The 26,852-nt window shown below is 66.8% G+C and overlaps 2 protein-coding genes across 8 annotated transcripts in view; both read right to left on the reverse strand.

The window, feature by feature from the left end:
- Positions 1-203: 203 nt before the first annotated feature.
- Positions 204-23,207, reverse strand: ADAM8 (ADAM metallopeptidase domain 8). Of its 6 annotated transcripts, none has more exons than XM_074383151.1 (23): positions 23,094-23,207; positions 19,320-19,423; positions 18,213-18,289; positions 17,768-17,846; positions 17,609-17,685; positions 17,145-17,334; positions 16,894-16,956; positions 16,706-16,774; positions 16,325-16,494; positions 16,133-16,214; positions 15,784-15,932; positions 8,298-8,475; positions 7,969-8,058; positions 7,575-7,764; positions 7,430-7,499; positions 7,029-7,182; positions 6,570-6,647; positions 6,139-6,223; positions 5,383-5,497; positions 4,552-4,741; positions 4,037-4,102; positions 1,419-1,496; positions 204-983 (listed from the first exon to the last, which is right to left on the reverse strand). In XM_074383151.1, the coding sequence occupies exons 1-23, from the start codon at positions 23,161-23,163 to the stop codon at positions 906-908; spliced, it is 2,502 nt and encodes an 833-aa protein (XP_074239252.1). In that variant the 5' UTR covers positions 23,164-23,207; the 3' UTR covers positions 204-905. The 6 variants fall into 6 exon arrangements, 4 of the variants coding, with proteins under 4 accessions (XP_074239252.1, XP_039320916.1, XP_074239250.1 ...); XM_039464982.2 differs by having other exon boundaries at positions 20,491-23,207; XM_074383149.1 differs by lacking the exon at positions 23,094-23,207 and adding an exon at positions 19,018-19,159 and having other exon boundaries at positions 19,320-20,472.
- A 99-nt stretch (positions 23,208-23,306) lies between these two features.
- Positions 23,307-26,852, reverse strand: part of TUBGCP2 (tubulin gamma complex component 2) — a 28,707-nt gene continuing 25,161 nt past the window's right edge. For both annotated transcript variants that reach the window (XM_039464978.2, XM_039464979.2), the window contains exons 16-18: positions 26,294-26,413; positions 25,323-25,486; positions 23,307-23,567 (exon numbers count right to left, since the gene is read on the reverse strand). In XM_039464978.2, coding sequence (XP_039320912.1) covers positions 23,432-23,567; positions 25,323-25,486; positions 26,294-26,413 — 420 coding nt within the window. In that variant the 3' untranslated portion in view covers positions 23,307-23,431. The remainder of the gene's footprint in view (positions 23,568-25,322; positions 25,487-26,293; positions 26,414-26,852) is intronic.

A 26,852-nucleotide genomic window follows, 5' to 3' on the forward strand; every position in this document is an offset into this window, starting at 1 on the left:
CCCGGCCAGGAGATGCGGTGGGGCCCAGGTGGTCGCTGAGAGAGCGGCAGGGCCACTCCCACAGGGTGGGAAATCCGGGGAGGGAGGAGGGGAAAGCTTGGCCTGATCTGTCTGCAGTCTGCATTTTACCGAGTGCCGACACTTCTATCTGGTGAACTGAAACCCAGGCCCCTTCCCTGCTGATCTAACAGGAATCTCCGTCATTTAGAACTTGATCAATAATTTATTATGAAAATATACATTTCTCAGTGTTAAAGAATAAAGGCTTTCAGCCCTGCTGAACGCACATCTGAGGCCTGAAGAACTGGACACAGCAGCTGACTCTCCCACGCGGCCCTGGCCACCAAGGTGATTCCTAAGTTTAAACACACACGAAGCTGGGGCTGTCCCTCTCACATCCCATGGGAAACGTGCCCCAGGATCAGGGGGCCTGGAGTCTAGAGTCTTGGGATGCAGTCTGCTCACTGACAGCCTCTTGAAGAGCACCCAGGGGAACCCGGTCCCAGGATGGGGTCTTTCTGGGGATCCTCCATGGTCTGCGCTGCCCAGAGTGGGGTCCCAGGGCAGAGGGTTCAGCAGGCCCAGGGCAGGGCAGGCATGGCTGAGAGGAGCCACGTGTGGCCTCCTGGAGACACGTACGTACACGTGCACCCACAGGCACACAGCTCATCCCAGCCTGATGCCTGCAGACGGCTGGGGCTATGCGTGGCCAAGGTGGGAGAAGGGAGTGGCTGAGGGGCTGGACAGCAGGAGTCTCGGCTGGACGCATTCCTGAGGCCAGAACGGCAGCTGAGTATGCAAACTCAAGCGTCCTGCGCTGCGCGGCCCTGGCTGGGCCCTGGAATGCCGCAGGCCTGGCTGCTCCGTTGCAACTTCTCCAAAATCCCACGCAGGCACAGATGCCCCTAGGGCACCGTGGGAGCTCCGGCCCCTGGCTTCCTCTGGATGGGGGGCTTCAGGGCAACCTTTGGGCCAACAGCCCCCTGGGAGAAGGAAGAGATAACCGATGATGAAAGCCCCCTGCTAAAAAAGGCACGACTAAATTTTACTTCCTTTAACGTTTCTTAGACCGAAGATTCTTAGTTCATCCACCAGCAGCAGGGCCCACTGCATGCTGGCAGCGTAGCAGCCACAGGATTCACGGCCCGCTTGCCACAGAGGAAAGACTTTCTTCCCTGCAGCTGCTTCGGGGAAAGTGAGGCACCACCGACAGGCAAAGGGTAGGGGCAGCGTCTGCTGGGAAGTCCCCTGATGGCAGCATGGACGTCACGGGACGCTCGTCGCCTTTCCCTAGCACCACGGGGAATGTGCATCCACAGATAATTAGAAAAACCCCACCCTCCAGGGCAGTGCCACCGTGAGCCCGTGGGAGGCCACGCCCCCCAGTGGACCCCGCCCAGCATGTGCTGGGGCCTTACCTCAGCTGCACCAGGCTTGGCTGTGCCTGCCCCGGGTTTGACTGGGGGCACTGGGGGTGTGAACGTCGGCCTGACGACCTGGGAGGGAAACAGACGCAGCTGACATGGGCACCAGGCAGTCCCGGCCTTAACCTGAGCCACCACCTTCCCTGTCCTGGAACAAGCTCACCACAGGCCATGCTCTGCACCCCCCCAACCCGCCCAGGGCCTGCAGGCTCCGCCCCCACTAAGCTCGCTACAGAAAACCTCTCCCGGCTGCGCCACCCACAGAATGAAGCCGGTACTGGCAGAGCCCATCCCTGGCCCAGTCCAGCTCCGGCCACACCTTCCACACCCGACCCAACCCCCATGGTACCCTTGAAGAGCTTTTTTTCTTTTCTTTTTCTTTTTTTTTTTTTTTTTTTTTTTTGGTTTTTGAGTCCAGGTCTCCCTCTGTCACCCAGGCTGGAGTGCGGTGGCGTGATTTTGGCTCATAGCAGCTGCCTCCTCCTGGGTTCAAGCAATCCTCCCACCTCAGCCTCCTGAGTGGCTGGGACCACAGGCACAAGCCACCACACCCAGCTAATTTTTTATCTTTTGTAGAGACAGGGCCTCCCTATGCTGCCCAGGCTGGTCTTGAACCCCTGGGCTCAAGCGATCCTCCTGACTCAGCCACTCCAAGTGCTGGGATTCCAGGCGTGAGCCACTGTGCCTGTCCTGAAGAGCTCCTAAGTTGCTGGAATGTGGGGTTTTGGAAGCTCAAAGGCTGACAGTTAAAACTAAAACGTGTTTCTTTGCATTTCAGTTTTCCCGTGGTAGGGATGCTGGACGTCCAGCACACAGAGCCGCAGCACCCACTCCTGGCTGCGTCACCTGGAGCCTGTGCGGGCTGAGCAATGCAGCTTCCAGCAGCTTCCAAAGGCCCCTGCTGAGCAGCCAGGGGAGGCGGGCGGGCGATTTCCCTCCTGTAGTTCTCCTGCAGCCTCTGCCTCACCTACCTTCGTGCCTGGCGACCATCACTTCCGTGGCCAGAAATCTTTGCCCCCAGGTCCCTGCTTTGCCTGTCCAGACCCCTTCTAGGACTATTTCTGCAACTCATGTATAAGTCTGAAGTTAGTTCAAATGAAAAGTTAAAAAGGAAAGAGAGAAATAGAAAATCACTATTAGGCAAACAGCACAGAACTGGTACAGATTCCCCAGAGCTCGTGGGTCCAAGTTCAAGGTTTAGAGTCTCAGGTACCTCCCCGAGGCATCTGCTAACTATCAAAGACAACGGGGTTTCTAGAGAAAAATCCATGGACACTGCCCCAGCCAGGCGCCATGTCAGCATCACCCGTGACCAACACCGCCGGTGGCCAGGCCTGAGCCGTGCCCTGGGAAAAACGCCTCCAGTGCTGCTCCTGCCCACAGCACCCTGCCTTCGTCCACACGAGGAAAGCATGGGACAAACCCCAGCTGAGGAAAGGCAGAGGGGCTGGGGCCCAGTGCCGGGGGAACCACGGCCAGAGAAGGGTTCCAGAGACCACGAGTGGCACCACACAGTGGCACTGTGACGTGGGCACCATGTGGGTGGCACCAGGTGCATGGCACTGTGACATGGGCACCATGTGGGTGGCACCAGGTGCGTGGCACTATGATGTGGCCCCTCAGCTGTGTGGGTGCCCCATGGACATGCAGGCACTGACCTGGGAGTAGGCTGGACAAAGAGCATGCAGGATTCTCTAGGTTATTTTTGCAATCTTTCCATAAGTCTAAAATTTGTTCAAAATTAAACGTTAACCAAAGAAAAGCCTCTACCCAGAGAGCAAGGTCTCACGGCCCAGTCTTCCCTGCACAACCCCATCCTAAAGCTGACCATGTAACTCGGTGGAAGGAGGTCCCTGGAGATGCACCACAGAGCCCCCCACCTACCTGCCACAGTCCTGCCCTCGTTGAAAACAGAGACTGCTCACAATGTCCAGCCACGCCAAGTGGCCTCGATGGTGCCACTGGGACCCCGTGCCAGGCCCCAGAGAGAGAGCCCGGCCCTTTCTGCTGCCCTAGCTGAGCCAGTGGTCCCAGGAAGGGTGCTCCAGGGCCACAGCAGTTCCCCAGGGCTGAGGCCAACCAGCTGCCCCAACAGGGTCCAAAAAGGGCTCGAAGTTTATTGCAGAGATGGGAGCCAGGGCACAGGGGCAGGACCCAACCCTGGGGTGACATGGAGGCCTGGGAGTTAACCCTCGATACGACAATCCAGGTTTTTGAGAGATCTTTTCAAAACCCACAAAGCTAGGGGAAGCGTTGCAACAGGGCAAGCCTGAGCCCGCCCACCCATCTGTCCTGCAGGGCCCAGGGACCCTCAGATCTGCTGGAACTTCAGCTCTGGGAGGGGCTTGGTGAGCGGAACAGTCTGAACTGAAGGAGGAGCCAGGACCCCCAAACCAGCCCCAGTGCAGGGTGAGACGGAGCTGCTGCCTCCCCACGGCCTTCCTGACCTTCCTTTCACTCTGATGTCCTCATGAGGCCGAGCTAACCAGCCTTCTGTGCACAGCGGGGGCCGCCTGGGAGGTCCCTGACCCCGGTACAGTGCAGGGACCCCAATCCCATCAGCAAGGCCTGGACGCCCTCCGACGGGTTCACTGCCCAGTCACGCTGCTTACCCGCTTTGGCGCCATCTGGTTATAGACAGGAACTGGGAAGGGGGTGCTGGACACAGCAGCTGGAGGCTGGAGGAGACAGGGCCGAGAGCCTGAGTCAGAGCTGGGGCCGCACCCCATGCCCCCTGCACCCCCAGCTCCAGGACTCCAAGTTCTGCCTCTCGCGTGTGCTGGAGGGGTCTGCGCAGCTCACAGGGCCCCACCCTTTCCTCCAAGAGCATTTGCATCTGCCCTCAAGTGCGCTTTGCTGAGGACAGAAAGGTCCTCTGGCCTCAGAGCCCCAAGTTCAAGTTCAAGCTCTGATTCTGTCATGGCTCAAGGGGGCCTGGAAGCACCCATTCCCAAAGCTCAGTGTTCCCAACAGAGCAGCCACAGCAGCTGCCCTGGGCCTCAGGCAACCGCCATCCCCTGGGCAAATTTCACGAAAGGGCTCTGCCAGCGGCGGCTGCACTTGGGGTCGCAGGATGGGACCTGGGCACTGCTTTCAGCCCCACGAACCCACCAGGGCCGTTGCTTACAGCAGGGGGCGGCCTCTTCTGGGCCATGGAGGAGGCCGGGTGTCCAGCAGGCTGGCCCAGGTGAGTGGTGGGGACCTGCTCGTGGGGGACCCTCGTTGGGGCTGGAGCCCCGCCCTTGGCCAGCGCACTGCTGGATGCCTGATGGAACAGGGGGTTGGAGCGTCCCATGGTGGTCTTGGGGGCCGTGCTCCTGGGCAGGAAGCAAAAGGCACGTGGTCAGTGTCTGGCCTCAGGGCCCCAGCACCACACCCTGAGTCTGTTCCTCCCAGCTCCAGCTGACCCGAGAGGCTGTAAACGGAGAGGTCACTACAGACAGGACCTCTGAAAAAGGCAGGCCCAAGAGACAGAGTGGACCCTGAAGAGGCAGGACACCCCTCCATCTCCTGGGGGCCCCAGTTAGGTCGGGGGCAGGTGCTTGGAGGCTGTGGGGCCGGCGTGTCCTGCTGCACGGGCGTCTCCTGCTGCGTGAGGGTCCCGGTCCCTGGAGCAGGGCTCAGCGTGCAGCCTCACACCCAGAGCTCAGCAGGAAACTGAGGGGTGCTCGTGGGCCTGGATCAGGGTACAGGTGGCTCCACCAGGCCTCTCCGGATTTGCCGCACACCCAACCTGCCACTGAAACCATCCCGGCCCAGCCTTGGGGCAGGCCAAATGGAGACTTCAAGTTCAGCCCAGGACGGGGCGTCACGGCGTCAGGTGTGGAGGCGCGTGGGTGTCCGTCGTGTTCCCGTGGGTCCATGCCGGGCGTTCCTCCCTCCAGCAGCAGAGACGTTCCCTCACAGTCGAGCACCCGATGCCCACACCACCCTCCCTCACAGCCGCCGCCACGCTCACCTGCTCTGGACGCGGCTCCGGGCTTTGCGGTAGATGGCACCGCCTACGAGGGTGACCAGCACAACTGCCAAGAGCACCAGGACCACCACCAGGACCACGGGCAGGCTCTCGGATGCTGTGGGACGTACAGCCCCATGTCGGCCAGGAGGGCCACAGCCTCAAGCAGGGGCCGGGGAGGCTCCAAGAGCCACAGCCTTCCTCAGCACCCCAGGCCCTGCGCCGTGGGCCCCGCAGGGAGGACCCGACACCTTACACCGGCACTCCCAGCTCACCGGGGGTGGGCGGGAGAGCCGGCCAGGGCGGCCCTGGGCGCACAGTGCTGCGAGCACAGCTGTGCCTCTGAGGCCTGACGCTCTGCACAACCACGTGTTCAGTGGCCGCTGGGTGGAAATGGGCCGAGGAGGGCCTGGAAGACTGGGCCGAGGACACCGGAGTCTCAGCTCACAGCCGTGTACTGCCACTGCCCACGGCCCCTGAGCCTCCCCCGGGACAGGGCTCCCCTTCTCACATCGGCCTGAGGGACAGACAGGCTCTGCCTACCCGTGGGGGACGTCCGTGGAGGCAGAGAGGCACTGTGACCACCACCAGGTTCCCCACCCACAGGGTCAGAGGCTGCCCCACCCACAGGCATCCCAAGCGTGTGCCCCATGTGGGCACCGTGGATGCGTTTCTGAGCTCAGCAGCTGCTTGAGCTGCCCCATTCAGGGCCCGTGAGCTTGGACCCTAGCCCCACCTGCGCTGGCCAGAGAGCCCTACCTGTGTGCGCCTCAGTCAGCAGCTTCGCGCAGTCGGGTGGGGCCCAGCCCACGTGGCAGTGGCACTCCTGCTTGTGGTTGCACACCTGTGAGGATAGCCAGGCTCAGGGCCAATCCTGGTGCGGACCCCAAGGAGCAGCGGGGTCTGTGCGTCCAGCACGAGGGCCCTGGGCTGGCCCCACCACTGAGGGCCCCCTCAGCCCCCACTCTCGTGCACTGACAGCCAGGCCTCGCTGAGTAGCCCCTGCCCACTGGCCGGGGACCACGCAGGTTCCATCCACGGAGGACACCAAGCCGGCCTCAGCCCTGAGTCGGGCCCCACCAAGGCCCCCACAGATATGATACGCTGGGCTCACTCAGCCTTAGGCTTCTGTGCCCAGAGCTGCCCCCAGCACCGGCTCCAGGGGCACCGTCCCGAGAAGCCACACATACCCCGTGGTTGTGGCACCGGGCGGAGCAGTTTCTGGATCTGTAAACGTGGAAGTCTTGGCAACGTCCTTTCCAGCAAACCTGGGGCGGGGAGGTGTCTCTCAGGCGGCCGCTCCAGACCCCGGCCCCACCCGTGTCCCTTGAAACCGCTGCGTAAGCTGGAGGGTGAGCTGTGGTCACCATGCCCAGGGTGGCCAGGCCTCAGCCTATCTGCTGGCTGCCCACCCCCGGAGCCCCGGGAAACAGACCCCTTGGGGCGTGTGGCAGCCGGCGACAGCCATCAGATGAACTGAGAACCGCGCCTCCAACCCCAGCAACCTCTCAACCTCTACCAGAAGTGTGGAGAGAACTCTCCCCACAGTTTCAAGCAGCTGCTGAGCTCAGAAATGCATCCACGGTGCCCACATGGGGCACACGCTTGGGATGCCTGTGGGTGGGGCAGCCTCTGAGCCACTGGCTCACCTTCTCCGGTCCGCATCGGGTGCCTTCGGGCACTGGCTCATAGGCAGCACCACCCTCTGTGGTAAGCGCACGGCATATGTCATTCAGGGTGCAGGAGCTGCGCCCCGCGGGGAGCTGCCCGCCCTGACATTGCAGAGTGCCACACATGTCGGCCCTGTGGACAGAGGGCAGGTCATGGACCAGCTCGCCCAGGTACGTGCTGGGGACCAAGAGCAATGGCAGGCTGGGGCCACGGTGACCCACCTCCCTCCCACAACACGGCACGCTTGAGCCTGGGGTCCACGGGTCCAGGGCAGACCCCTTGGGGGCAGGACTCCTTTGTGGAGGGCCCTCTGGGGCTGGCCCAGCTGTGGGAACATCACGTATCCTGGGCTCAGGGGAATCTGGTGTCAAAAGCTCACCTGTTCCAGCTGCTCCTGCAGTTTGGTGAGACGTCGTAGAAGAAGCAGGACTCCTTGGCAGCATGCCCACCTGTGGGACCAGGAGCGGGTTAGCCTGTGGCAAGGCCTGTGGCCTCCCTGCCGGGCCACCTCTGTGCCACTTCACCTGGCCCCCACAAGGCCTGGCACCGCTGGGCCAGGGTGGGGCAGGTCCCGTTGTAGCAGTAGCCCCCGAAGCAGGGTGCGCCGTTCTCCTGGAAGGCATCTTCCGGGCACTCGGGGTGCCGGCCATCACAGAACTCCTCGAGGTCACATGTGTCCTTCTGGGGGCGGCACAGCTCACCAGCCGGCTTCACCTGGCCCAGCAGAGAACAGCTCACCATGGGGACAGGCCCACGCAAGCTGCCTGGTCCCTTGCACCCCGGGTCCCCTCCCACCTGCCCGCTGTGGGCTCCAGGGGACCCTGGTGGGAAGCTGCACTGCCAGCTGTGGACTCCGGCGGTCCCCTCCCTCCTGCCCGCCGTGGGCTCCGGGAGTCTCTGGGGGGAGGCTGCACTAACCTGGCACTCCTGGCAGCAGGTGCCATGTGCACACTGTGCCCCCTGGACCAGCTGGCAGGTGGTGGAGTTGCAGCAGCGGTTCCGGCATTCCTGGGGCAACAGCAAATGGCAAAGGCCTCAACAGGCCACACGGGCGGGATGGGCCGGCCGCCTCCCCTGACCACCGGGGCATCCTGCAGCCGCTCCCTCCCTCTGACCCCTTCGGACACATGGAGCTGTGGGCTCCGCATGTGGCTGTGGGCAGCCTCCTCGATCTAAAGGGACAGAGGTCTCGGCACCACGCAGAAAGGGGCAGGTGTGGGACAAGCAGGTGTGGGGCATGGGCGCACCTCGGGGGGGCCGCAGTCACACTGCTCCCCACGCTCCACAAACAGGTTCCCGCACACTGGGCCGCCCACCAGGAGGCTGAGGTCGGGGGCGTCGGCCAGGCAGGCGGACTGCGGCTGCTCCAGAAAGCTCTCCAGGTAGGTCTGGCTGCAGTCACTGAACATCCTGGGGAACCCGGAGCTGGGGGGGCAGCCTGTCAGGGAGGGCGGCCCTTCCCCACCGGCCTTGCACCCCAAGCTGTCCAGGGCCCGGAGCTGGGGGACAGCCTGTCAGGGAGGGCGGCCCTTCCCCACCGGCCTTGCACCCCAAGCTGTCCAGGGCCCGGAGCTGGGGGGCAGCCTGTCAGGGAGGGCGGCCCTTCCCCACCGGCCTTGCACCCCAAGCTGTCCAGGGCCCGGAGCTGGGGGGCAGCCTGTCAGGGAGGGCGGCCCTTCCCCACCGGCCTTGCACCCCAAGCTGTCCAGGGCCCGGAGCTGGGGGGCAGCCTGTCAGGGAGGGCGGCCCTTCCCCACCGGCCTTGCACCCCAAGCTGTCCAGGGCCCGGAGCTGGGGGACAGCCTGTCAGGGAGGGCGGCCCTTCCCCACCGGCCTTGCACCCCAAGCTGTCCAGGGCCCGGAGCTGGGGGACAGCCTGTCAGGGAGGGCGGCCCTTCCCCACCGGCCTTGCACCCCAAGCTGTCCAGGGCCCGGAGCTGGGGGGCAGCCTGTCAGGGAGGGCGGCCCTTCCCCACCGGCCTTGCACCCCAAGCTGTCCAGGGCCCGGAGCTGGGGGACAGCCTGTCAGGGAGGGCGGCCCTTCCCCACCGGCCTTGCACCCCAAGCTGTCCAGGGCCCGGAGCTGGGGGGCAGCCTGTCAGGGAGGGCGGCCCTTCCCCACCGGCCTTGCACCCCAAGCTGTCCAGGGCCCGGAGCTGGGGGACAGCCTGTCAGGGAGGGCGGCCCTTCCCCACCGGCCTTGCACCCCAAGCTGTCCAGGGCCCGGAGCTGGGGGACAGCCTGTCAGGGAGGGCGGCCCTTCCCCACCGGCCTTGCACCCCAAGCTGTCCAGGGCCCGGAGCTGGGGGACAGCCTGTCAGGGAGGGCGGCCCTTCCCCACCAGCCTTGCACCCCAAGCTGTCCAGGGCCCGGAGCTGGGGGGCAGCCTGTCAGGGAGGGCGGCCCTTCCCCACCGGCCTTGCACCCCAAGCTGTCCAGGGCCCGGAGCTGGGGGGCAGCCTGTCAGGGAGGGCGGCCCTTCCCCACCGGCCTTGCACCCCAAGCTGTCCAGGGCCCGGAGCTGGGGGACAGCCTGTCAGGGAGGGCGGCCCTTCCCCACCGGCCTTGCACCCCAAGCTGTCCAGGGCCCGGAGCTGGGAGGCAGCCTGTCAGGGAGGGCGGCCCTTCCCCACCGGCCTTGCACCCCAAGCTGTCCAGGGCCCGGAGCTGGGGGGCAGCCTGTCAGGGAGGGCGGCCCTTCCCCACCGGCCTTGCACCCCAAGCTGTCCAGGGCCCGGAGCTGGGGGACAGCCTGTCAGGGAGGGCGGCCCTTCCCCACCGGCCTTGCACCCCAAGCTGTCCAGGGCCCGGAGCTGGGGGGCAGCCTGTCAGGGAGGGCGGCCCTTCCCCACCGGCCTTGCACCCCAAGCTGTCCAGGGCCCGGAGCTGGGGGACAGCCTGTCAGGGAGGGCGGCCCTTCCCCACCGGCCTTGCACCCCAAGCTGTCCAGGGCCCGGAGCTGGGGGACAGCCTGTCAGGGAGGGCGGCCCTTCCCCACCGGCCTTGCACCCCAAGCTGTCCAGGGCCCGGAGCTGGGGGGCAGCCTGTCAGGGAGGGCGGCCCTTCCCCACCGGCCTTGCACCCCAAGCTGTCCAGGGCCCGGAGCTGGGGGACAGCCTGTCAGGGAGGGCGGCCCTTCCCCACCGGCCTTGCACCCCAAGCTGTCCAGGGCCCGGAGCTGGGGGGCAGCCTGTCAGGGAGGGCGGCCCTTCCCCACCGGCCTTGCACCCCAAGCTGTCCAGGGCCCGGAGCTGGGGGGCAGCCTGTCAGGGAGGGCGGCCCTTCCCCACCGGCCTTGCACCCCAAGCTGTCCAGGGCCCGGAGCTGGGGGGCAGCCTGTCAGGGAGGGCGGCCCTTCCCCACCGGCCTTGCACCCCAAGCTGTCCAGGGCCCGGAGCTGGGGGGCAGCCTGTCAGGGAGGGCGGCCCTTCCCCACCGGCCTTGCACCCCAAGCTGTCCAGGGCCCGGAGCTGGGGGGCAGCCTGTCAGGGAGGGCGGCCCTTCCCCACCGGCCTTGCACCCCAAGCTGTCCAGGGCCCGGAGCTGGGGGACAGCCTGTCAGGGAGGGCGGCCCTTCCCCACCGGCCTTGCACCCCAAGCTGTCCAGGGCCCGGAGCTGGGAGGCAGCCTGTCAGGGAGGGCGGCCCTTCCCCACCGGCCTTGCACCCCAAGCTGTCCAGGGCCCGGAGCTGGGGGACAGCCTGTCAGGGAGGGCGGCCCTTCCCCACCGGCCTTGCACCCCAAGCTGTCCAGGGCCCGGAGCTGGGGGGCAGCCTGTCAGGGAGGGCGGCCCTTCCCCACCGGCCTTGCACCCCAAGCTGTCCAGGGCCCGGAGCTGGGGGGCAGCCTGTCAGGGAGGGCGGCCCTTCCCCACCGGCCTTGCACCCCAAGCTGTCCAGGGCCCGGAGCTGGGGGACAGCCTGTCAGGGAGGGCGGCCCTTCCCCACCGGCCTTGCACCCCAAGCTGTCCAGGGCCCGGAGCTGGGGGACAGCCTGTCAGGGAGGGCGGCCCTTCCCCACCGGCCTTGCACCCCAAGCTGTCCAGGGCCCGGAGCTGGGGGACAGCCTGTCAGGGAGGGCGGCCCTTCCCCACCGGCCTTGCACCCCAAGCTGTCCAGGGCCCGGAGCTGGGGGGCAGCCTGTCAGGGAGGGCGGCCCTTCCCCACCGGCCTTGCACCCCAAGCTGTCCAGGGCCCGGAGCTGGGGGACAGCCTGTCAGGGAGGGCGGCCCTTCCCCACCGGCCTTGCACCCCAAGCTGTCCAGGGCCCGGAGCTGGGGGACAGCCTGTCAGGGAGGGCGGCCCTTCCCCACCAGCCTTGCACCCCAAGCTGTCCAGGGCCCGGAGCTGGGGGGCAGCCTGTCAGGGAGGGCGGCCCTTCCCCACCGGCCTTGCACCCCAAGCTGTCCAGGGCCCGGAGCTGGGGGGCAGCCTGTCAGGGAGGGCGGCCCTTCCCCACCGGCCTTGCACCCCAAGCTGTCCAGGGCCCGGAGCTGGGGGACAGCCTGTCAGGGAGGGCGGCCCTTCCCCACCGGCCTTGCACCCCAAGCTGTCCAGGGCCCGGAGCTGGGAGGCAGCCTGTCAGGGAGGGCGGCCCTTCCCCACCGGCCTTGCACCCCAAGCTGTCCAGGGCCCGGAGCTGGGGGGCAGCCTGTCAGGGAGGGCGGCCCTTCCCCACCGGCCTTGCACCCCAAGCTGTCCAGGGCCCGGAGCTGGGGGACAGCCTGTCAGGGAGGGCGGCCCTTCCCCACCGGCCTTGCACCCCAAGCTGTCCAGGGCCCGGAGCTGGGGGGCAGCCTGTCAGGGAGGGCGGCCCTTCCCCACCGGCCTTGCACCCCAAGCTGTCCAGGGCCCGGAGCTGGGGGACAGCCTGTCAGGGAGGGCGGCCCTTCCCCACCGGCCTTGCACCCCAAGCTGTCCAGGGCCCGGAGCTGGGGGACAGCCTGTCAGGGAGGGCGGCCCTTCCCCACCGGCCTTGCACCCCAAGCTGTCCAGGGCCCGGAGCTGGGGGGCAGCCTGTCAGGGAGGGCGGCCCTTCCCCACCGGCCTTGCACCCCAAGCTGTCCAGGGCCCGGAGCTGGGGGACAGCCTGTCAGGGAGGGCGGCCCTTCCCCACCGGCCTTGCACCCCAAGCTGTCCAGGGCCCGGAGCTGGGGGGCAGCCTGTCAGGGAGGGCGGCCCTTCCCCACCGGCCTTGCACCCCAAGCTGTCCAGGGCCCGGAGCTGGGGGGCAGCCTGTCAGGGAGGGCGGCCCTTCCCCACCGGCCTTGCACCCCAAGCTGTCCAGGGCCCGGAGCTGGGGGGCAGCCTGTCAGGGAGGGCGGCCCTTCCCCACCGGCCTTGCACCCCAAGCTGTCCAGGGCCCGGAGCTGGGGGACAGCCTGTCAGGGAGGGCGGCCCTTCCCCACCGGCCTTGCACCCCAAGCTGTCCAGGGCCCGGAGCTGGGGGACAGCCTGTCAGGGAGGGCGGCCCTTCCCCACCGGCCTTGCACCCCAAGCTGTCCAGGGCCCGGAGCTGGGGGGCAGCCTGTCAGGGAGGGCGGCCCTTCCCCACCGGCCTTGCACCCCAAGCTGTCCAGGGCCCGGAGCTGGGGGACAGCCTGTCAGGGAGGGCGGCCCTTCCCCACCGGCCTTGCACCCCAAGCTGTCCAGGGCCCGGAGCTGGGAGGCAGCCTGTCAGGGAGGGCGGCCCTTCCCCACCGGCCTTGCACCCCAAGCTGTCCAGGGCCCGGAGCTGGGGGACAGCCTGTCAGGGAGGGCGGCCCTTCCCCACCGGCCTTGCACCCCAAGCTGTCCAGGGCCCGGAGCTGGGGGGCAGCCTGTCAGGGAGGGCGGCCCTTCCCCACCGGCCTTGCACCCCAAGCTGTCCAGGGCCCGGAGCTGGGGGGCAGCCTGTCAGGGAGGGCGGCCCTTCCCCACCGGCCTTGCACCCCAAGCTGTCCAGGGCCCGGAGCTGGGGGGCAGCCTGTCAGGGAGGGCGGCCCTTCCCCACCGGCCTTGCACCCCAAGCTGTCCAGGGCCCGGAGCTGGGGGACAGCCTGTCAGGGAGGGCGGCCCTTCCCCACCGGCCTTGCACCCCAAGCTGTCCAGGGCCCGGAGCTGGGGGACAGCCTGTCAGGGAGGGCGGCCCTTCCCCACCGGCCTTGCACCCCAAGCTGTCCAGGGCCCGGAGCTGGGGGGCAGCCTGTCAGGGAGGGCGGCCCTTCCCCACCGGCCTTGCACCCCAAGCTGTCCAGGGCCCGGAGCTGGGGGGCAGCCTGTCAGGGAGGGCGGCCCTTCCCCACCGGCCTTGCACCCCAAGCTGTCCAGGGCCCGGAGCTGGGGGACAGCCTGTCAGGGAGGGCGGCCCTTCCCCACCGGCCTTGCACCCCAAGCTGTCCAGGGCCCGGAGCTGGGGGACAGCCTGTCAGGGAGGGCGGCCCTTCCCCACCGGCCTTGCACCCCAAGCTGTCCAGGGCCCGGAGCTGGGGGGCAGCCTGTCAGGGAGGGCGGCCCTTCCCCACCGGCCTTGCACCCCAAGCTGTCCAGGGCCCGGAGCTGGGGGGCAGCCTGTCAGGGAGGGCGGCCCTTCCCCACCGGCCTTGCACCCCAAGCTGTCCAGGGCCCGGAGCTGGGGGACAGCCTGTCAGGGAGGGCGGCCCTTCCCCACCGGCCTTGCACCCCAAGCTGTCCAGGGCCCGGAGCTGGGAGGCAGCCTGTCAGGGAGGGCGGCCCTTCCCCACCGGCCTTGCACCCCAAGCTGTCCAGGGCCCGGAGCTGGGGGGCAGCCTGTCAGGGAGGGCGGCCCTTCCCCACCGGCCTTGCACCCCAAGCTGTCCAGGGCCCGGAGCTGGGGGACAGCCTGTCAGGGAGGGCGGCCCTTCCCCACCGGCCTTGCACCCCAAGCTGTCCAGGGCCCGGAGCTGGGGGGCAGCCTGTCAGGGAGGGCGGCCCTTCCCCACCGGCCTTGCACCCCAAGCTGTCCAGGGCCCGGAGCTGGGGGACAGCCTGTCAGGGAGGGCGGCCCTTCCCCACCGGCCTTGCACCCCAAGCTGTCCAGGGCCCGGAGCTGGGGGACAGCCTGTCAGGGAGGGCGGCCCTTCCCCACCGGCCTTGCACCCCAAGCTGTCCAGGGCCCGGAGCTGGGGGGCAGCCTGTCAGGGAGGGCGGCCCTTCCCCACCGGCCTTGCACCCCAAGCTGTCCAGGGCCCGGAGCTGGGGGACAGCCTGTCAGGGAGGGCGGCCCTTCCCCACCGGCCTTGCACCCCAAGCTGTCCAGGGCCCGGAGCTGGGGGGCAGCCTGTCAGGGAGGGCGGCCCTTCCCCACCGGCCTTGCACCCCAAGCTGTCCAGGGCCCGGAGCTGGGGGGCAGCCTGTCAGGGAGGGCGGCCCTTCCCCACCGGCCTTGCACCCCAAGCTGTCCAGGGCCCGGAGCTGGGGGGCAGCCTGTCAGGGAGGGCGGCCCTTCCCCACCGGCCTTGCACCCCAAGCTGTCCAGGGCCCGGAGCTGGGGGACAGCCTGTCAGGGAGGGCGGCCCTTCCCCACCGGCCTTGCACCCCAAGCTGTCCAGGGCCCGGAGCTGGGGGACAGCCTGTCAGGGAGGGCGGCCCTTCCCCACCGGCCTTGCACCCCAAGCTGTCCAGGGCCCGGAGCTGGGGGGCAGCCTGTCAGGGAGGGCGGCCCTTCCCCACCGGCCTTGCACCCCAAGCTGTCCAGGGCCCGGAGCTGGGGGACAGCCTGTCAGGGAGGGCGGCCCTTCCCCACCGGCCTTGCACCCCAAGCTGTCCAGGGCCCGGAGCTGGGAGGCAGCCTGTCAGGGAGGGCGGCCCTTCCCCACCGGCCTTGCACCCCAAGCTGTCCAGGGCCCGGAGCTGGGGGACAGCCTGTCAGGGAGGGCGGCCCTTCCCCACCGGCCTTGCACCCCAAGCTGTCCAGGGCCCGGAGCTGGGGGGCAGCCTGTCAGGGAGGGCGGCCCTTCCCCACCGGCCTTGCACCCCAAGCTGTCCAGGGCCCGGAGCTGGGGGGCAGCCTGTCAGGGAGGGCGGCCCTTCCCCACCGGCCTTGCACCCCAAGCTGTCCAGGGCCCGGAGCTGGGGGGCAGCCTGTCAGGGAGGGCGGCCCTTCCCCACCGGCCTTGCACCCCAAGCTGTCCAGGGCCCGGAGCTGGGGGACAGCCTGTCAGGGAGGGCGGCCCTTCCCCACCGGCCTTGCACCCCAAGCTGTCCAGGGCCCGGAGCTGGGGGACAGCCTGTCAGGGAGGGCGGCCCTTCCCCACCGGCCTTGCACCCCAAGCTGTCCAGGGCCCGGAGCTGGGGGGCAGCCTGTCAGGGAGGGCGGCCCTTCCCCACCGGCCTTGCACCCCAAGCTGTCCAGGGCCCGGAGCTGGGGGACAGCCTGTCAGGGAGGGCGGCCCTTCCCCACCGGCCTTGCACCCCAAGCTGTCCAGGGCCCGGAGCTGGGGGGCAGCCTGTCAGGGAGGGCGGCCCTTCCCCACCGGCCTTGCACCCCAAGCTGTCCAGGGCCCGGAGCTGGGGGGCAGCCTGTCAGGGAGGGCGGCCCTTCCCCACCGGCCTTGCACCCCAAGCTGTCCAGGGCCCGGAGCTGGGGGGCAGCCTGTCAGGGAGGGCGGCCCTTCCCCACCGGCCTTGCACCCCAAGCTGTCCAGGGCCCGGAGCTGGGGGACAGCCTGTCAGGGAGGGCGGCCCTTCCCCACCGGCCTTGCACCCCAAGCTGTCCAGGGCCCGGCCCCTTTACCTAATTCTGCCTGCCATGATGCAGCGGGTGTCCTGGGAGGGCTCCCGGCAGTGGCAGCCGTTGACCTGCTCATCGTGGTCCATGCCCAGGTTGTGGCCCATCTCGTGGGCCATGGTGCAGGCCACGCCCACGGGGTTCTTGCTGTGGTCCTGCGGGAGGGGACCGTGCTCTCGGGAACCATGTGGCTGACCCCCCACACCCGCCACCCTCACTCCACCAGGGCCCAGGGGTTGGCACAGCTCCCTACCAACGCCACCGTAAGGCATGCTCCAGTGACCCAGGCCCGGGCTTCCTGTCCCCCATGCGGCTCTGGCCCCGGTCTGGCAAACCCGGGCAGGGGCCCCCTCACCTGATTCACAGCCCCCGAGCTGTGGGAGCACATGGCGGACACCTTGGCAAACCCCACGGTGTCCCCGGTGAAGTCCACGGCCCTGGAAGTGAGAGTAACTCAGGTGCCCTGCCTGCCCTCCCTCCCACACCCTGCCCACCCCGCCCACCCGCGCCCAGCCGCCCTCCCAGCCCCGCCCGCTCCCCGGCTCACGTGATGAGCTGCACGTTGTCGTGTGGGTGCCGCTGTGCCAGACCCCGCGCCCGCCAGGCCAGGAGGTTCTCCAGTGTGACGCTGAAGTCGGGGCTGACCTGGAACTTGTCCTGGTCATTCCAGATCTCCAGGCCCACCAGGACCACACGGATGTTGAGTTTCTGATATAACTGGAGAGGTAGGTGGGGGAGTCCAGGGGTTCAGGGGGGTGGCGAAGGTACAATGGGGAGGCTGGCAGAGACCACATCTGTCCCGCTGTGAGGCGGGGCCAGTCACGGGTGCCAGGCAGAGCCAGAGCAGGCGGAAGGAACCCCATGGCAACACCCCCCCCGCCCACCCACCAGGGGCTCCAGCACCCCCACAGTTGGGGTGGCGGCTCACCTTGTCCACGTGGTTCACCACCTCCAGCACCCGATGGCGCAGAGCAGCTCCGCTCCCCACCTGCTGGAACTGGAGACAGGAGACCCTCAGGCTGGAGCCCACCCCCCTGCCCCCCACCTCCCACCTTCTCCACCCCTCAGCGCCCCCCCGTCACCACACTCCCACCTTCCCCCCCGGCACCCACCCACCTCCGCATTATCCGCGACCACGTACAGCTCCACGTAGCGGGTGTCTCGGAGCGACGGAGGGCCCTGGGGAACAGCCACAAGAAGCCAATCAGCTTTCCCAGCCTCAGGGCCTGAACCCTCCCTCAGGGCCCCGGGGCCAGTGTCCTGCCAGGGCTGGGGGAGCATCACCAGGCCCGCTCCAGGCTGCACACAGCGGGCAGCGCGCAGCGCGTGGGGACTCGAAGGCCAAACACGGTGACCAAGGTGCTCACCCCGGGCCGAGATCTGAACACGGCGGCTGTCCGGGGCCCCAGGAGCCTGCCCAGGGTGTCGTTGGTGACTCCGCAGGTCCCGGCCGTCTGCAGCAGCTGCTCAGCCGGGTACAGGGCGTGCCGCCCGCCCTCGCCACCTTCATCCAGGGGCTCGATCAGGTGCAGGTCTGAGCCCACCTGGAAGAAGCCCCTGAGGGCAGCGGGAGCCGGGCATGCCATGGCTGCAGGGTGGCCGGGCCCTGCCCCGAAGGACCAGAAGTGGAGTCCACTGCCCACAGTGCCCCCTGCCCTGCCACCAGCAGGCCCAAGGGTGCAGGAGGCTGAGCCTCTTGGGCATGGCAGGGCCCCTGAGCAGACCCCTCTGCGTGACCGGGAAGGCCTGAATGTGAGGAGGCGGCGGCCTCCCGCCCGGCTGAGGCCTCCCTCTCCCGCTGCCGGAGCTCTGGTGTCGTCCCCACGCCCACCTGAGGCCCAGACAGGTGCTGATGCTGGCGGCCGAGTCCGCGTGCCCCTCCACGTGGCCCTGGTAGAAGCAGAGGTCCTGCGGGGGAAGCACGAGAGGGTCCACGGCTGCGCCCCCACGGCCCCACAGGCTCGGGGAGGGAAGGCCACCCCACCCATACCTGCCCGCGTGGCTGCTCCGTCACCTCGGAGCCGTTGGCAGCTGTGTAGGTCTCTGTGTAGCCCGAGCCCAGCAGGTCCCTGGAAAAGCAGCTCTGTGGCTGCCTCAGCCCTGCCTCGGCCCCCACCTCGGCCCCCACCTCAGCCCCGCCTCGACCCCCACCTCGGCCCCCACCTCGGCCCCCACCTCAGCCCCCACCTCAGCCCTGCCTCGACCCCCACCTCGGCCCCCACCTCGGCCCCCACCTCAGCCCCGCCTCGACCCCCACCTCGGCCCCCACCTCGGCCCCCACCTCAGCTCTGCCTCGACCCCCACCTCAGCCCTGCCTTGGTCCCCTCGGTGCAGAGAGGCTGGCCCAGAAGCTGGACACTGAGGACACCGGTGTGCTGGAGCCAGGCCCAGGCAGTGGAGGTGGGGTGCAGGGGGGCGGCCTGAGACCCACTCACCTGTTCTTCCGCAGGTGCAGGGTGAAGCTGTGCCCTGTGGCCGCAAGGACATAGCTCACCCTCTCTGGGTACAGGCCCTGGAGAGGGGGGCTTGGGTGAGCAGCCTGCCCGGGCTGCACCCACCTCAATCCTGGGCGCCAGAGAAGCTCAGCTGGGTGGGGAAGGGGAGCTGGCCTCCAGCCCCAGGCCAAGGCTCCATCTTTGGGTGTCCACAGCCTCAGGCAGGGTAGAGGGTGGAAGTGGAGGGCGGGTGGGGGTGGGGCGGGGCTGTGCTGGAAGGGACAGGTGGAGCACAGCACTTGCGTGACAGGAAGGACATGGGGCACCTCACACCTCAGTTTCCCCATCTGACCATGCCTGGGTAATGACAGTGCCCCTTCCCCAAGCCTTGGCCAGGCAGCAAAGGAGGTGGAGGGCGGGACGGCAGGCACAGGACCCTCCAATGGCAGCCGCCTGCCTCCAGCCCTGTCCCTCCCAGCAGCTGCCAGACCTGGCAGTGCCCGAAGAGCCTACTCCTCACCCACTGTGTCTCCAGCCCCCATGTGCAGGCTGGGACTTGGCCTGCTGAGCCCCCCAAACAGCCTGAGCTGTGCCCCTGGCTGACGAGATCCCAGGGCAGGGGGCAGGTGAGGTGAGGACAGGGCTGGGGCCGGAGCTGCCCTCCCTGGAAACAGGCTCCCGCATGCATGCAGTGCACATGTGGGCACACCCCCCACTCAGGTTTCAGGAATCACCCTGGGTCAGCCCCGAAGGTGGGGTGGCCACTCTCAGTTCCCCAGCCCCAGGGAGCCCCGCCAGGCCTCACACAGGAAGGTGTGCCAACGCTGCGGTGAGCCAGCTCACTTCTCAAAGAGGAATTTGGCTTATCAGACTTGCCAAGTGAAACTGGGGCGGGGCCAGGGCCAGCACAATCTGCCCCTGCTGCCTTCCAGGGGCCCAAAGGGTTCCTGAAGGAACAGGAGGCTGTGAGCCCCCAGGCAGCAATGGAGGAGATAGGCAGCCCCAGATGCCCACCTGGCCTCTTACCACCTCCTAGAAGCTAAAGCCTCTTTCACAGAAATAGACTCAGGGGCCAGCCAGGGACCCCTCAGTCCAGCTTAGACTCACCGAGTGGGAGGGCAGAGCTCGACGGGCTCGGGGTCCCGGCAGGCGCTGAGGCAGCACCACCTCATACCGCTCCAAGGGGGCCCAGGGCTGGCTGGGGGCCATGGCTGCAGGAGGGAGGGTCAGCAGGCACGTGTTGGGGGGCTTCTGGGCCCTCAGATTCTGCCCCTCCCCTGGGGAAATCGCCAGATAACTCAGGGACACTCAGGTGAGGGTTCTGCGCCTAAAAGCCTCCAGGAGTGCCCCAGGCAGCGCCTGCGCCCTGCAGCACGCACACACAGTACTCAGAGCCCCTGCAGGCACCAGTGATTCCACAGGCCCCCAGGCTGCTCTCGGACCTCTCGAGGGGCCTCAGGGAAAAGATAATCCTTCCCACGGGGAAGGAAGATGCGGGCGACATTTCCATCCCTCCATTCATCTGATCATCTGGTCCCACGTAAGTGGAGAGCAGGAAGGGCCTCGCCCAGGCTCTTCTCCCAAGAACTGGAAACTCCCTCGTATTCAAGACCACAGGGCAGGGACTCGGCCTGCAATGGGCAGAGTTTCGGAGACCGCCAACCCAGGACCCTTTTCCTCCGTTAAAAACAATAATGGATGTGTCTCCAGGACCACATCTCCAACCTGCAGAGGCAGCAGGGGAGCAGCCAGCCCCATCTGCCCAGGAAGCTGGTGGGGAGCACCCCAGCCTCCACCCCGAAGCTCCCCACCACAACCCAGCCCAGGTCACTCCCAGGAGCAGGGGTGGGGTCCAGGACCACAGGCCCCACGTCCTCCCCCAGGCAGCAGACCGGGTTGGGGGGCTCTCCTGCCCACACCCTGAACTCCAGGCCCCAGCTCCTCTGCCCTCCCTGGCTAAATGGTGGGGGTGGGTGGCCCCACGGTGAATCCCAAGAAACTAGGGCACCTCCCGCAGCAGGTGAAGCAGCCGCGCGTCCTCAGCCCCGCGGGCCTGGCCCCGACCCCACTAACAAGCTGAGGACCGCCTGAGGCGGGACTGCGCTCAGTTCACCTTCGGCCTCCCCGGCCCGGGTCTCTCCACCCAGAGGCCGCTGCGCACGCCACCCCGGCACCCAGGGACCAGCCTGAAGCCGAAGCCGGGCCAGGGCGCACAGGCAGAGGTTCAGGGCTCACGGTGCCCCGCGCCGCGCCCACGACGGCCCCCCGGAACACTCACCAGGCAGCCCCAGCGCGCCCAGCAGCCAAAGCCCGAGGCCGCGCATGGCCGGGGCGCGGTGGAGGCGGAAGCGGCCGGGCGCGGAGGTGAGAGCCCCGCGGGGCCAGGTCTGGTTCCTGCGCGCCCCGGCCGCGGCTTATTCCTCGGGCCCCGCCCCTGCGCTCTCAGCCAATGGGCTCCTCCGCCGGCGGGAGGGGCGGGGTCCGTTCCCTCCTCCCTCCACAATCCTGCTTCCTCCCTTGCACAGGTGAGGAAACTGAGGCACAGCCTGTCCCAAGTCCGGCCAGAGCCCAGACAGGGGCCCGAGAGGCGGACCGGCGGCTGGAAGGAGGTGGCGCCGGGCAGGTCCTGGAGGGGAAGGGACCTCTGAGGGCTGCCTGGTGGTTTCAGGAGAGGCGGGCTCTGACTTCCCGCGGAGCAGACAGCCCAAGGCAGGGACAAGTCACGGCTTCGTGGGCATAGGGTCAGCCCTGTGGGCCGCTGCGCTCCACCCAAGCCCAGCACCCCCTCCACAGGCTCTGAGGCCTCGCTGAAGTGGGAGAGGCATGGGCCCGCAGGTGGCCAAGTGGGGGGGGTGGTGAGCCCCAGGTGGTGGTCCCAGCCCAGGTGATGGCAGGTGCAGAGGCCGTCCTCAGCCTACGATCCCGACGGCAGCTGACGCTGGTCGACACGGACCGTGGCCTGGCTCCAGCTTCTCCAGAGCGCTTGGCCTCCATAGGCACGTTCCCCTAGGTGGGCTCAGCCTAGAGGGTGCAGGTGCAGGCGGACAGCACCTGTCCGCAGACGGCCCACCCTGGACCCCTCACTGGGGCTCCCACAGCCAGGCCTCCCTCCTGGGATGCAAACAGTGGCTCCACCGACAACACAGTGACGGCTCAGGGCCTCCTGGGGAGCGGCAGGGCAGGGCCAGCATGGATGGGAGGCAGGAGTGAGTCCTGCCTGGAGAGAGGGCCCCAGGGCAGGGTGAGGCAGGGGCCTGCATGGGCCCAGGGCAGAGGACAGAGGTCAGGGGGCAGTGGCAGGAAGAGGCCAGGGCCTTGGACGCTAACCGGGAGGACAGGGAACCCTGAGGATCTAAGCTGGCCTGAGTGATGCTGTAACGTTTTGTCTCAAAGCCATTCTTACCCCAACATGAACGGCATGAAAAGCAAGAAAAATAAAGGCAACGGCTGGTACTGGGTGGCAGCCAACTTCTGCTGCCTGCGCTCCTGGCCTGAGGCTACTCTGTGGCACAGGACGAGGCCCCCCAGGCTGCTGAGAATGTGGTGAGGCTCCAGGTAGGGCTGGGGATGCCAGCCCGTGCAAGCTACTGCAGCCCAGGTGCAAAGGCGGCTCGCTGGTCACTCAGCAGCACCACAAGGCCCCTGCCGGCTACCTGCGACTGTCTTAAAAAGACAGGATACACTCAGGCCAGAACGGGCTCCTACCAGGTTGAGGAAGTCCCACCCCATCGAACAGAAGACACCTCACCGTCTCCACTGACTCCACCCAGCAGGCGCCGAGGGGTCTGGGAACCTGGACTCCACAACCCTGGAGACTCCCCTCCCCTCCTAGCCTCACCACCTGCAAACCCCACTTCTCAAGGCCCAGGGTTTCCCAGAGCCCAGGACACAAGAGCTGGGGTTTCCAGGCCTCAGGGCCAGGCAGGAAAGCCAGCAGGCTCCTCTGCTCCCGTGTCTGGCATTTGCACAACCCTGGGGTTGCTGATAAACCTGTTTACTCACAGGCCAGGCCTGCACAGGCCACAGACAAGGAGAGGAAGCAGTTTGCGGCTGGAGAGGCAGACACCCCCCCCACCCCCGCTCTGCTGTGCTCTTGGCAAGGCAGCCTGGGAGAGGGCCGCCCACGCCCTTGTCCCCCCACGGGACCCTCTGTTCTACTTCTCCTTCCTCCCAACCTTGCCATCCAAGAGGGCAGAGGCGCTGGGCTGGACCGTGACGACACACGCAGTTCTGCAGGAAGCAGCAGCGTTGCCGGAGCGTGGCCAGAGCAGGCCACCCTGGCCAGGGCTGCCGTGAGGAACCCAGGGCCCTGTCACACCAGGGCTGGCTGTGCTGCCCACTGTAGCACTGGAGAATATGGAAGAGAGAGGGCAGATGACCGCCCGAGGGGGACTGGGTGGGGTGCCAGTCTGCTGAGTAACTTCTCTGCCACAAGGCAGCCCCGGATGGGATGGGGCAGGGCGGGGCAAGGGTTCCTGCCAGCAGCAGAGCCTGCCCCAAGGCCACTTCTCAGTGGGTGCATCCCACGGAGGAGGAGGTCTGGGTTTCCCTGGTGCCTGAGGGCCCTGCCTATGTCTCCTGCCCTGGACCAGGCAGAGCAGAAGCAGGAGCGTGTAGCTGGGAGTCCTCAGAAGGAACAGGGTGGAGCGGGGGAGATCGTGGACCTGGAGGACTCCTCAGGAGGGGCTGTGTGGAGCCGAGCAGTCCTCAGGAGGAGGGCGGGAGCCTGGAGTTGGGGAGTCCTCAGAAGGAACGCGGGGAAAGCCGGGGAGTCCTCAGAAGGAACGGGGCTGCCTCCAGAGTCGCGGCAAACCCCAGAGGCCCAGGGGGTTTCTGCGATTCCGGGTTCTGGCCGACCTCAGGGAGCCAGCCCCAGCTCACCTGGACGTGGGCAGCAGGCCTGGACCTCGCCTCCACGTATCTTTGCTAGGTTCTTGCTTAAACACCACATATTTTCACTTTGAGGCCAAAAACACCCAAAAAGGTGACTAATTTTAAAAAGTGAACAGATCAGCAAATCCAGAGAGACATCCGCCCTGTCTGGGTAGCTCCTACAAAAAACTCAGCATCCTGAGAAACAAAAGGAGCGACATCGATCGTTCTGTTTATATTGAAACTGCAAAGACAGAACATGGAGCATTTCCATTGGAACATTCGGGACCATCTGCACCACAGCAGCTGCTGAGCCCCACATCCTTTCTTCCTGTCTCGGCCAGGGCTCACTGCGCAGTGACCGCGACCCTGGGTGCAGGAACCGGGGGCCCCCGAGGGACAGGCACTTGGGGGACGACCTTCTGGCTCCTCTCCGCAGACAGGCGCTCCAGGCGCTCCGTGTAGAAGCCGTTGAAGTCGAGCCTGTGTGGAAGGACAGTGCAGCTGGGCGCACACCCCTTCTGCAGGCGTGTGGGGGGCAGCCCTGCCCCTACCATGGGGAAGGGTTGAGCTACAGAGACCACGGGACACCCTGCAGGGGTGAGGGGGAGGCACGCTCCTAACGTTTAGATGGGAAGGTCTCCAGTCCTGCTCAAAGGCACAAACACGGGTTTCTTCTCTCCTAGCCCTAGCAAGTTGGGGCTCCCATCACCCCAGCAGGGCCCGGCAATGAGGCCTGACATGTCAAGGACTGGGGGAACCAAGCGGTGGTTCTCAATGCAGAGTGGCCTCAGAAACCCCTGCTCAGCAAATCAGGACCTCTGCGAGGGGGCACAGGGTGGTCCAAAAGCAGAAATAGGTGCCTTCCCAAGGACGGTACCACCCCCAATGACGTTTCCCCCAGGGACAGCAACCCCCAGGACAGCCCCCAACAAGGACACACACCTCCGAGCACAGCACCCTCCAGGACAGCCCCCTGTAAGGACACACCACACCTCCGAGCACAGCAACCCCCAGGACAGTCCCCCGCAAGGACACACCACACCTCCGAGCACAGCACCCCCCAGGACAGCCCCCTGCAAGGACACACCACACCTCCGAGCACAGCACCCCCAAGGACAGCCCCCCCTTGCAAGGACATACCACACCTCCGAGCACAGCATCCCCAAGGACAGCCCCCCTTGCAAGGACACACCACACCTCCGAGCACAGCACCCCCCCAGGACAGTCACCCCGCAAGGACACACCATACCTCTGAGCACAGCACCCCCCAGGACAGCCCCTGCAAGGACACACCATACCTCCTAACACAGCACCCTCCAGGACAGTCCCCCGCAAGGACATACCACACCTCTGAGCACAGCACCTCCCAGGATAGCCCCCCGGCAAGGACACACCACACCTCTGAGCACAGCACCACCCCCCAGGATAGTCCCCCTGCAAGGACACACCACACCTCCGAGCACAGCACCCCCCAGGACAGCCCCCTGCAAGGACACACCACACCTCTGAGCACAGGACCCCCCAGGATAGCCCCCAACAAGGACACACCACACCTCCGAGCACAGCACCCCCCAGGACAGTGCCCCCCAAGGACATACCACACCTTCGAGCACAGCACCCCCCAGGACAGTCCCCCCGCAAGGACACACCACACCTCCGAGTATAGCACCCCCCAGGACAGCCCCTGCAAGGACACACCACACCTCCGAACACAGCACCCCCCAGGACAGTTCCCCCACAAGGACACACCACACATCCGAGCATAGCACCTCCCATCCCAGGACAGCTGCCCCTCAGTACCCAAGGACAGCACCCCTTCTGGGCTGGAAGCTTGGCCACCTTCCCACATCCCCTCCAGGAGAGCTAGCCTCTTCTCCCAGGCCAGGTGTTCAGTGCAGCATGAGGAAGCTGACCCGGGCCAGACCAGCCCCACAGGACACACATAGCCACAGGCGCCAACAGGGCAGCCCAGGCGCCCAGAATGTCATGCCCCAGGGAGAGCAGGGCCAGGCTGATGTCAGGAGTGGCACATGAGCAGCACCACCTTCTCAACACCAGGTGAGCCAGGGGAGGGTGTGGGAGAGATGAGGTCAGCGCATCCAGCCTGTGTAGTGAGGATGCTGGCTGGGCTGGGCCAGGCGCTGGGTGGGGCGGGTGTGGGGGGGGCGGGCAGGCGCTGGGCCACGGGACCAGGCGCTGGGCTGAGCTGGGCCGAGCTGGGCAGCGGCCGCCCACCTGGAGATGACGCTGGCCATGCCGTGCTCACAGTCACTGGTGCTGTAGATGCTCAGCCGGGCTAGGAGATCCAGCAGGTGCGCTGAGAAGTTCTTGTCAAACTTGTTGATGGTGGCCTCGAAGCCGGACACGAGCTGTGCAGCGTCCGCGTGCTCCACCAGGTGCTGGAAACAAGGCAGAGTTGGGGGTCTGAGCCGTGCCCACCCCGCCTCGGGCCTTCCTGGCTCCACACGGCTCCCAGCGGGCCCCTGTCCTTTCCCTTCCTCTTTTCTTAAATAGAAAACGAACCTTTAATCCCCACATTGTCTTCAGGGGATTAAAGGTAAAAAGGACGTCAAAAAACATTCCTGCGAACCCAGCACTCAGAGAAAACACTGCAAGCCTTGTGAGATGAGGTGGTCAAGGCTCAGACCCCACAAGGCTGTGCCCCGAGCTCTCCTTTGGGGTCAGATCTACAAGCAAAGAACAGGCTTTCCCAGCCACTTCTCGGCAAGGAGGACGAGGCGCCTCTCAGCGTCCCTCACGAGCCTCCAAACCCAACTCTGCCAGCTCCAGCTCCAGCTCCAGCTCCAGCGAGTGAACAGGGGACCGCCCACGCCCCATGCCACGCTAGAGACGATGCTGTGGGGCTGTGCCTCCGAGGACACTTGACCTGTCGGTGCCTGCTGAGTGCCTGACGGTTCTGATTCAGGACCCGCGCAGAGCAGGGACGGCCTGTGGGCCCCGCCCTCGCCAGGCGCCTGTGCAGCGCTCGCTCGAAGATCTTGGTGGCTCCCTGAGATCTTCAGAGCGAGCTGAACTGGGAACCACAGGGCTGAGAAAAAACACTCTTGTGGTCGTACTGAAAAGCTAATTTTAAGTCTTTTCTTCAATCCTAGGGGACATGGAAATAAAAGGAGCAGGTGTGTTCTCCTTTCATCGACACGCTCAGGCTGGCATCGTCTCACTGACTGGCCCTGGAGGCCACGCACCTTCCTGGTGAGCTCCTTCCGCACCCACTCCTCAGCCCCTGCAGGCGGCCCTGGGATGGTGCCATGCTCCAGCGTCTGCCTGCCCAGCTCGCTGTCCAGTTTCATGCTCTGTGTAAATTTCTAGGTGGTGGAGAGTCCCGAGGAAATGCTTGTTAGTTACAACCACAAGTATGCAGAAAACACAAGTCCTGCAGGTACGTCCCCCGCAGTGTTTCTGCTGTAGCCCGAGGCTACAAGGGTCTCTCAGAGGCTGCAGGGGAAGTGACTTTAGCTGTGCCGACAATTCCTGGGTCTGCCTTCCACAGGGACCAGCTAATTTTCCTAAGCACAGTTTTCTTCTGTGTTTCCCAACTTGGGACCTCAAAGTGGCTCTCAGTGTCAGCAATGGCTCACAGCGCCGCGCCCTCCTCCCCCTCCTGACCCGCCCTCCTCCCAACCTTCCCCATGGCACTGCCTGGAAGCCTGACCCTCAGACCCTCGGAGCCCCTTCTGCTACTAGACGCTCGTGTTCGGCACCATCGCCAGTGCGTAGCTGCTGGTGACAAGCGCCCGCAGGTTA

Source organism: Saimiri boliviensis, chromosome 12 (assembly GCF_048565385.1).
Source record: "Saimiri boliviensis isolate mSaiBol1 chromosome 12, mSaiBol1.pri, whole genome shotgun sequence".
Lineage (NCBI taxonomy): Eukaryota > Metazoa > Chordata > Mammalia > Primates > Cebidae > Saimiri > Saimiri boliviensis.

Excerpts from the sequence above, each read along its gene's own strand:
- ADAM8 (XM_039464980.2), bottom strand. The coding sequence starts at position 18,559 with ATGGGGAAACTGAGGTGTGAGGTGCCCCATGTCCTTCCTGTCACGCAA. Across the intron at positions 15,933-16,132 it reads GCTCGGGGGCTGTGAATCAG|GACCACAGCAAGAACCCCGT; the intron begins GTGAGGGGGCCC and ends CCCCTCCCGCAG. Across the intron at positions 7,765-7,968 it reads CCTGCTGCCAGGAGTGCCAG|GTGAAGCCGGCTGGTGAGCT; the intron begins GTTAGTGCAGCC and ends CTGCTGGGCCAG.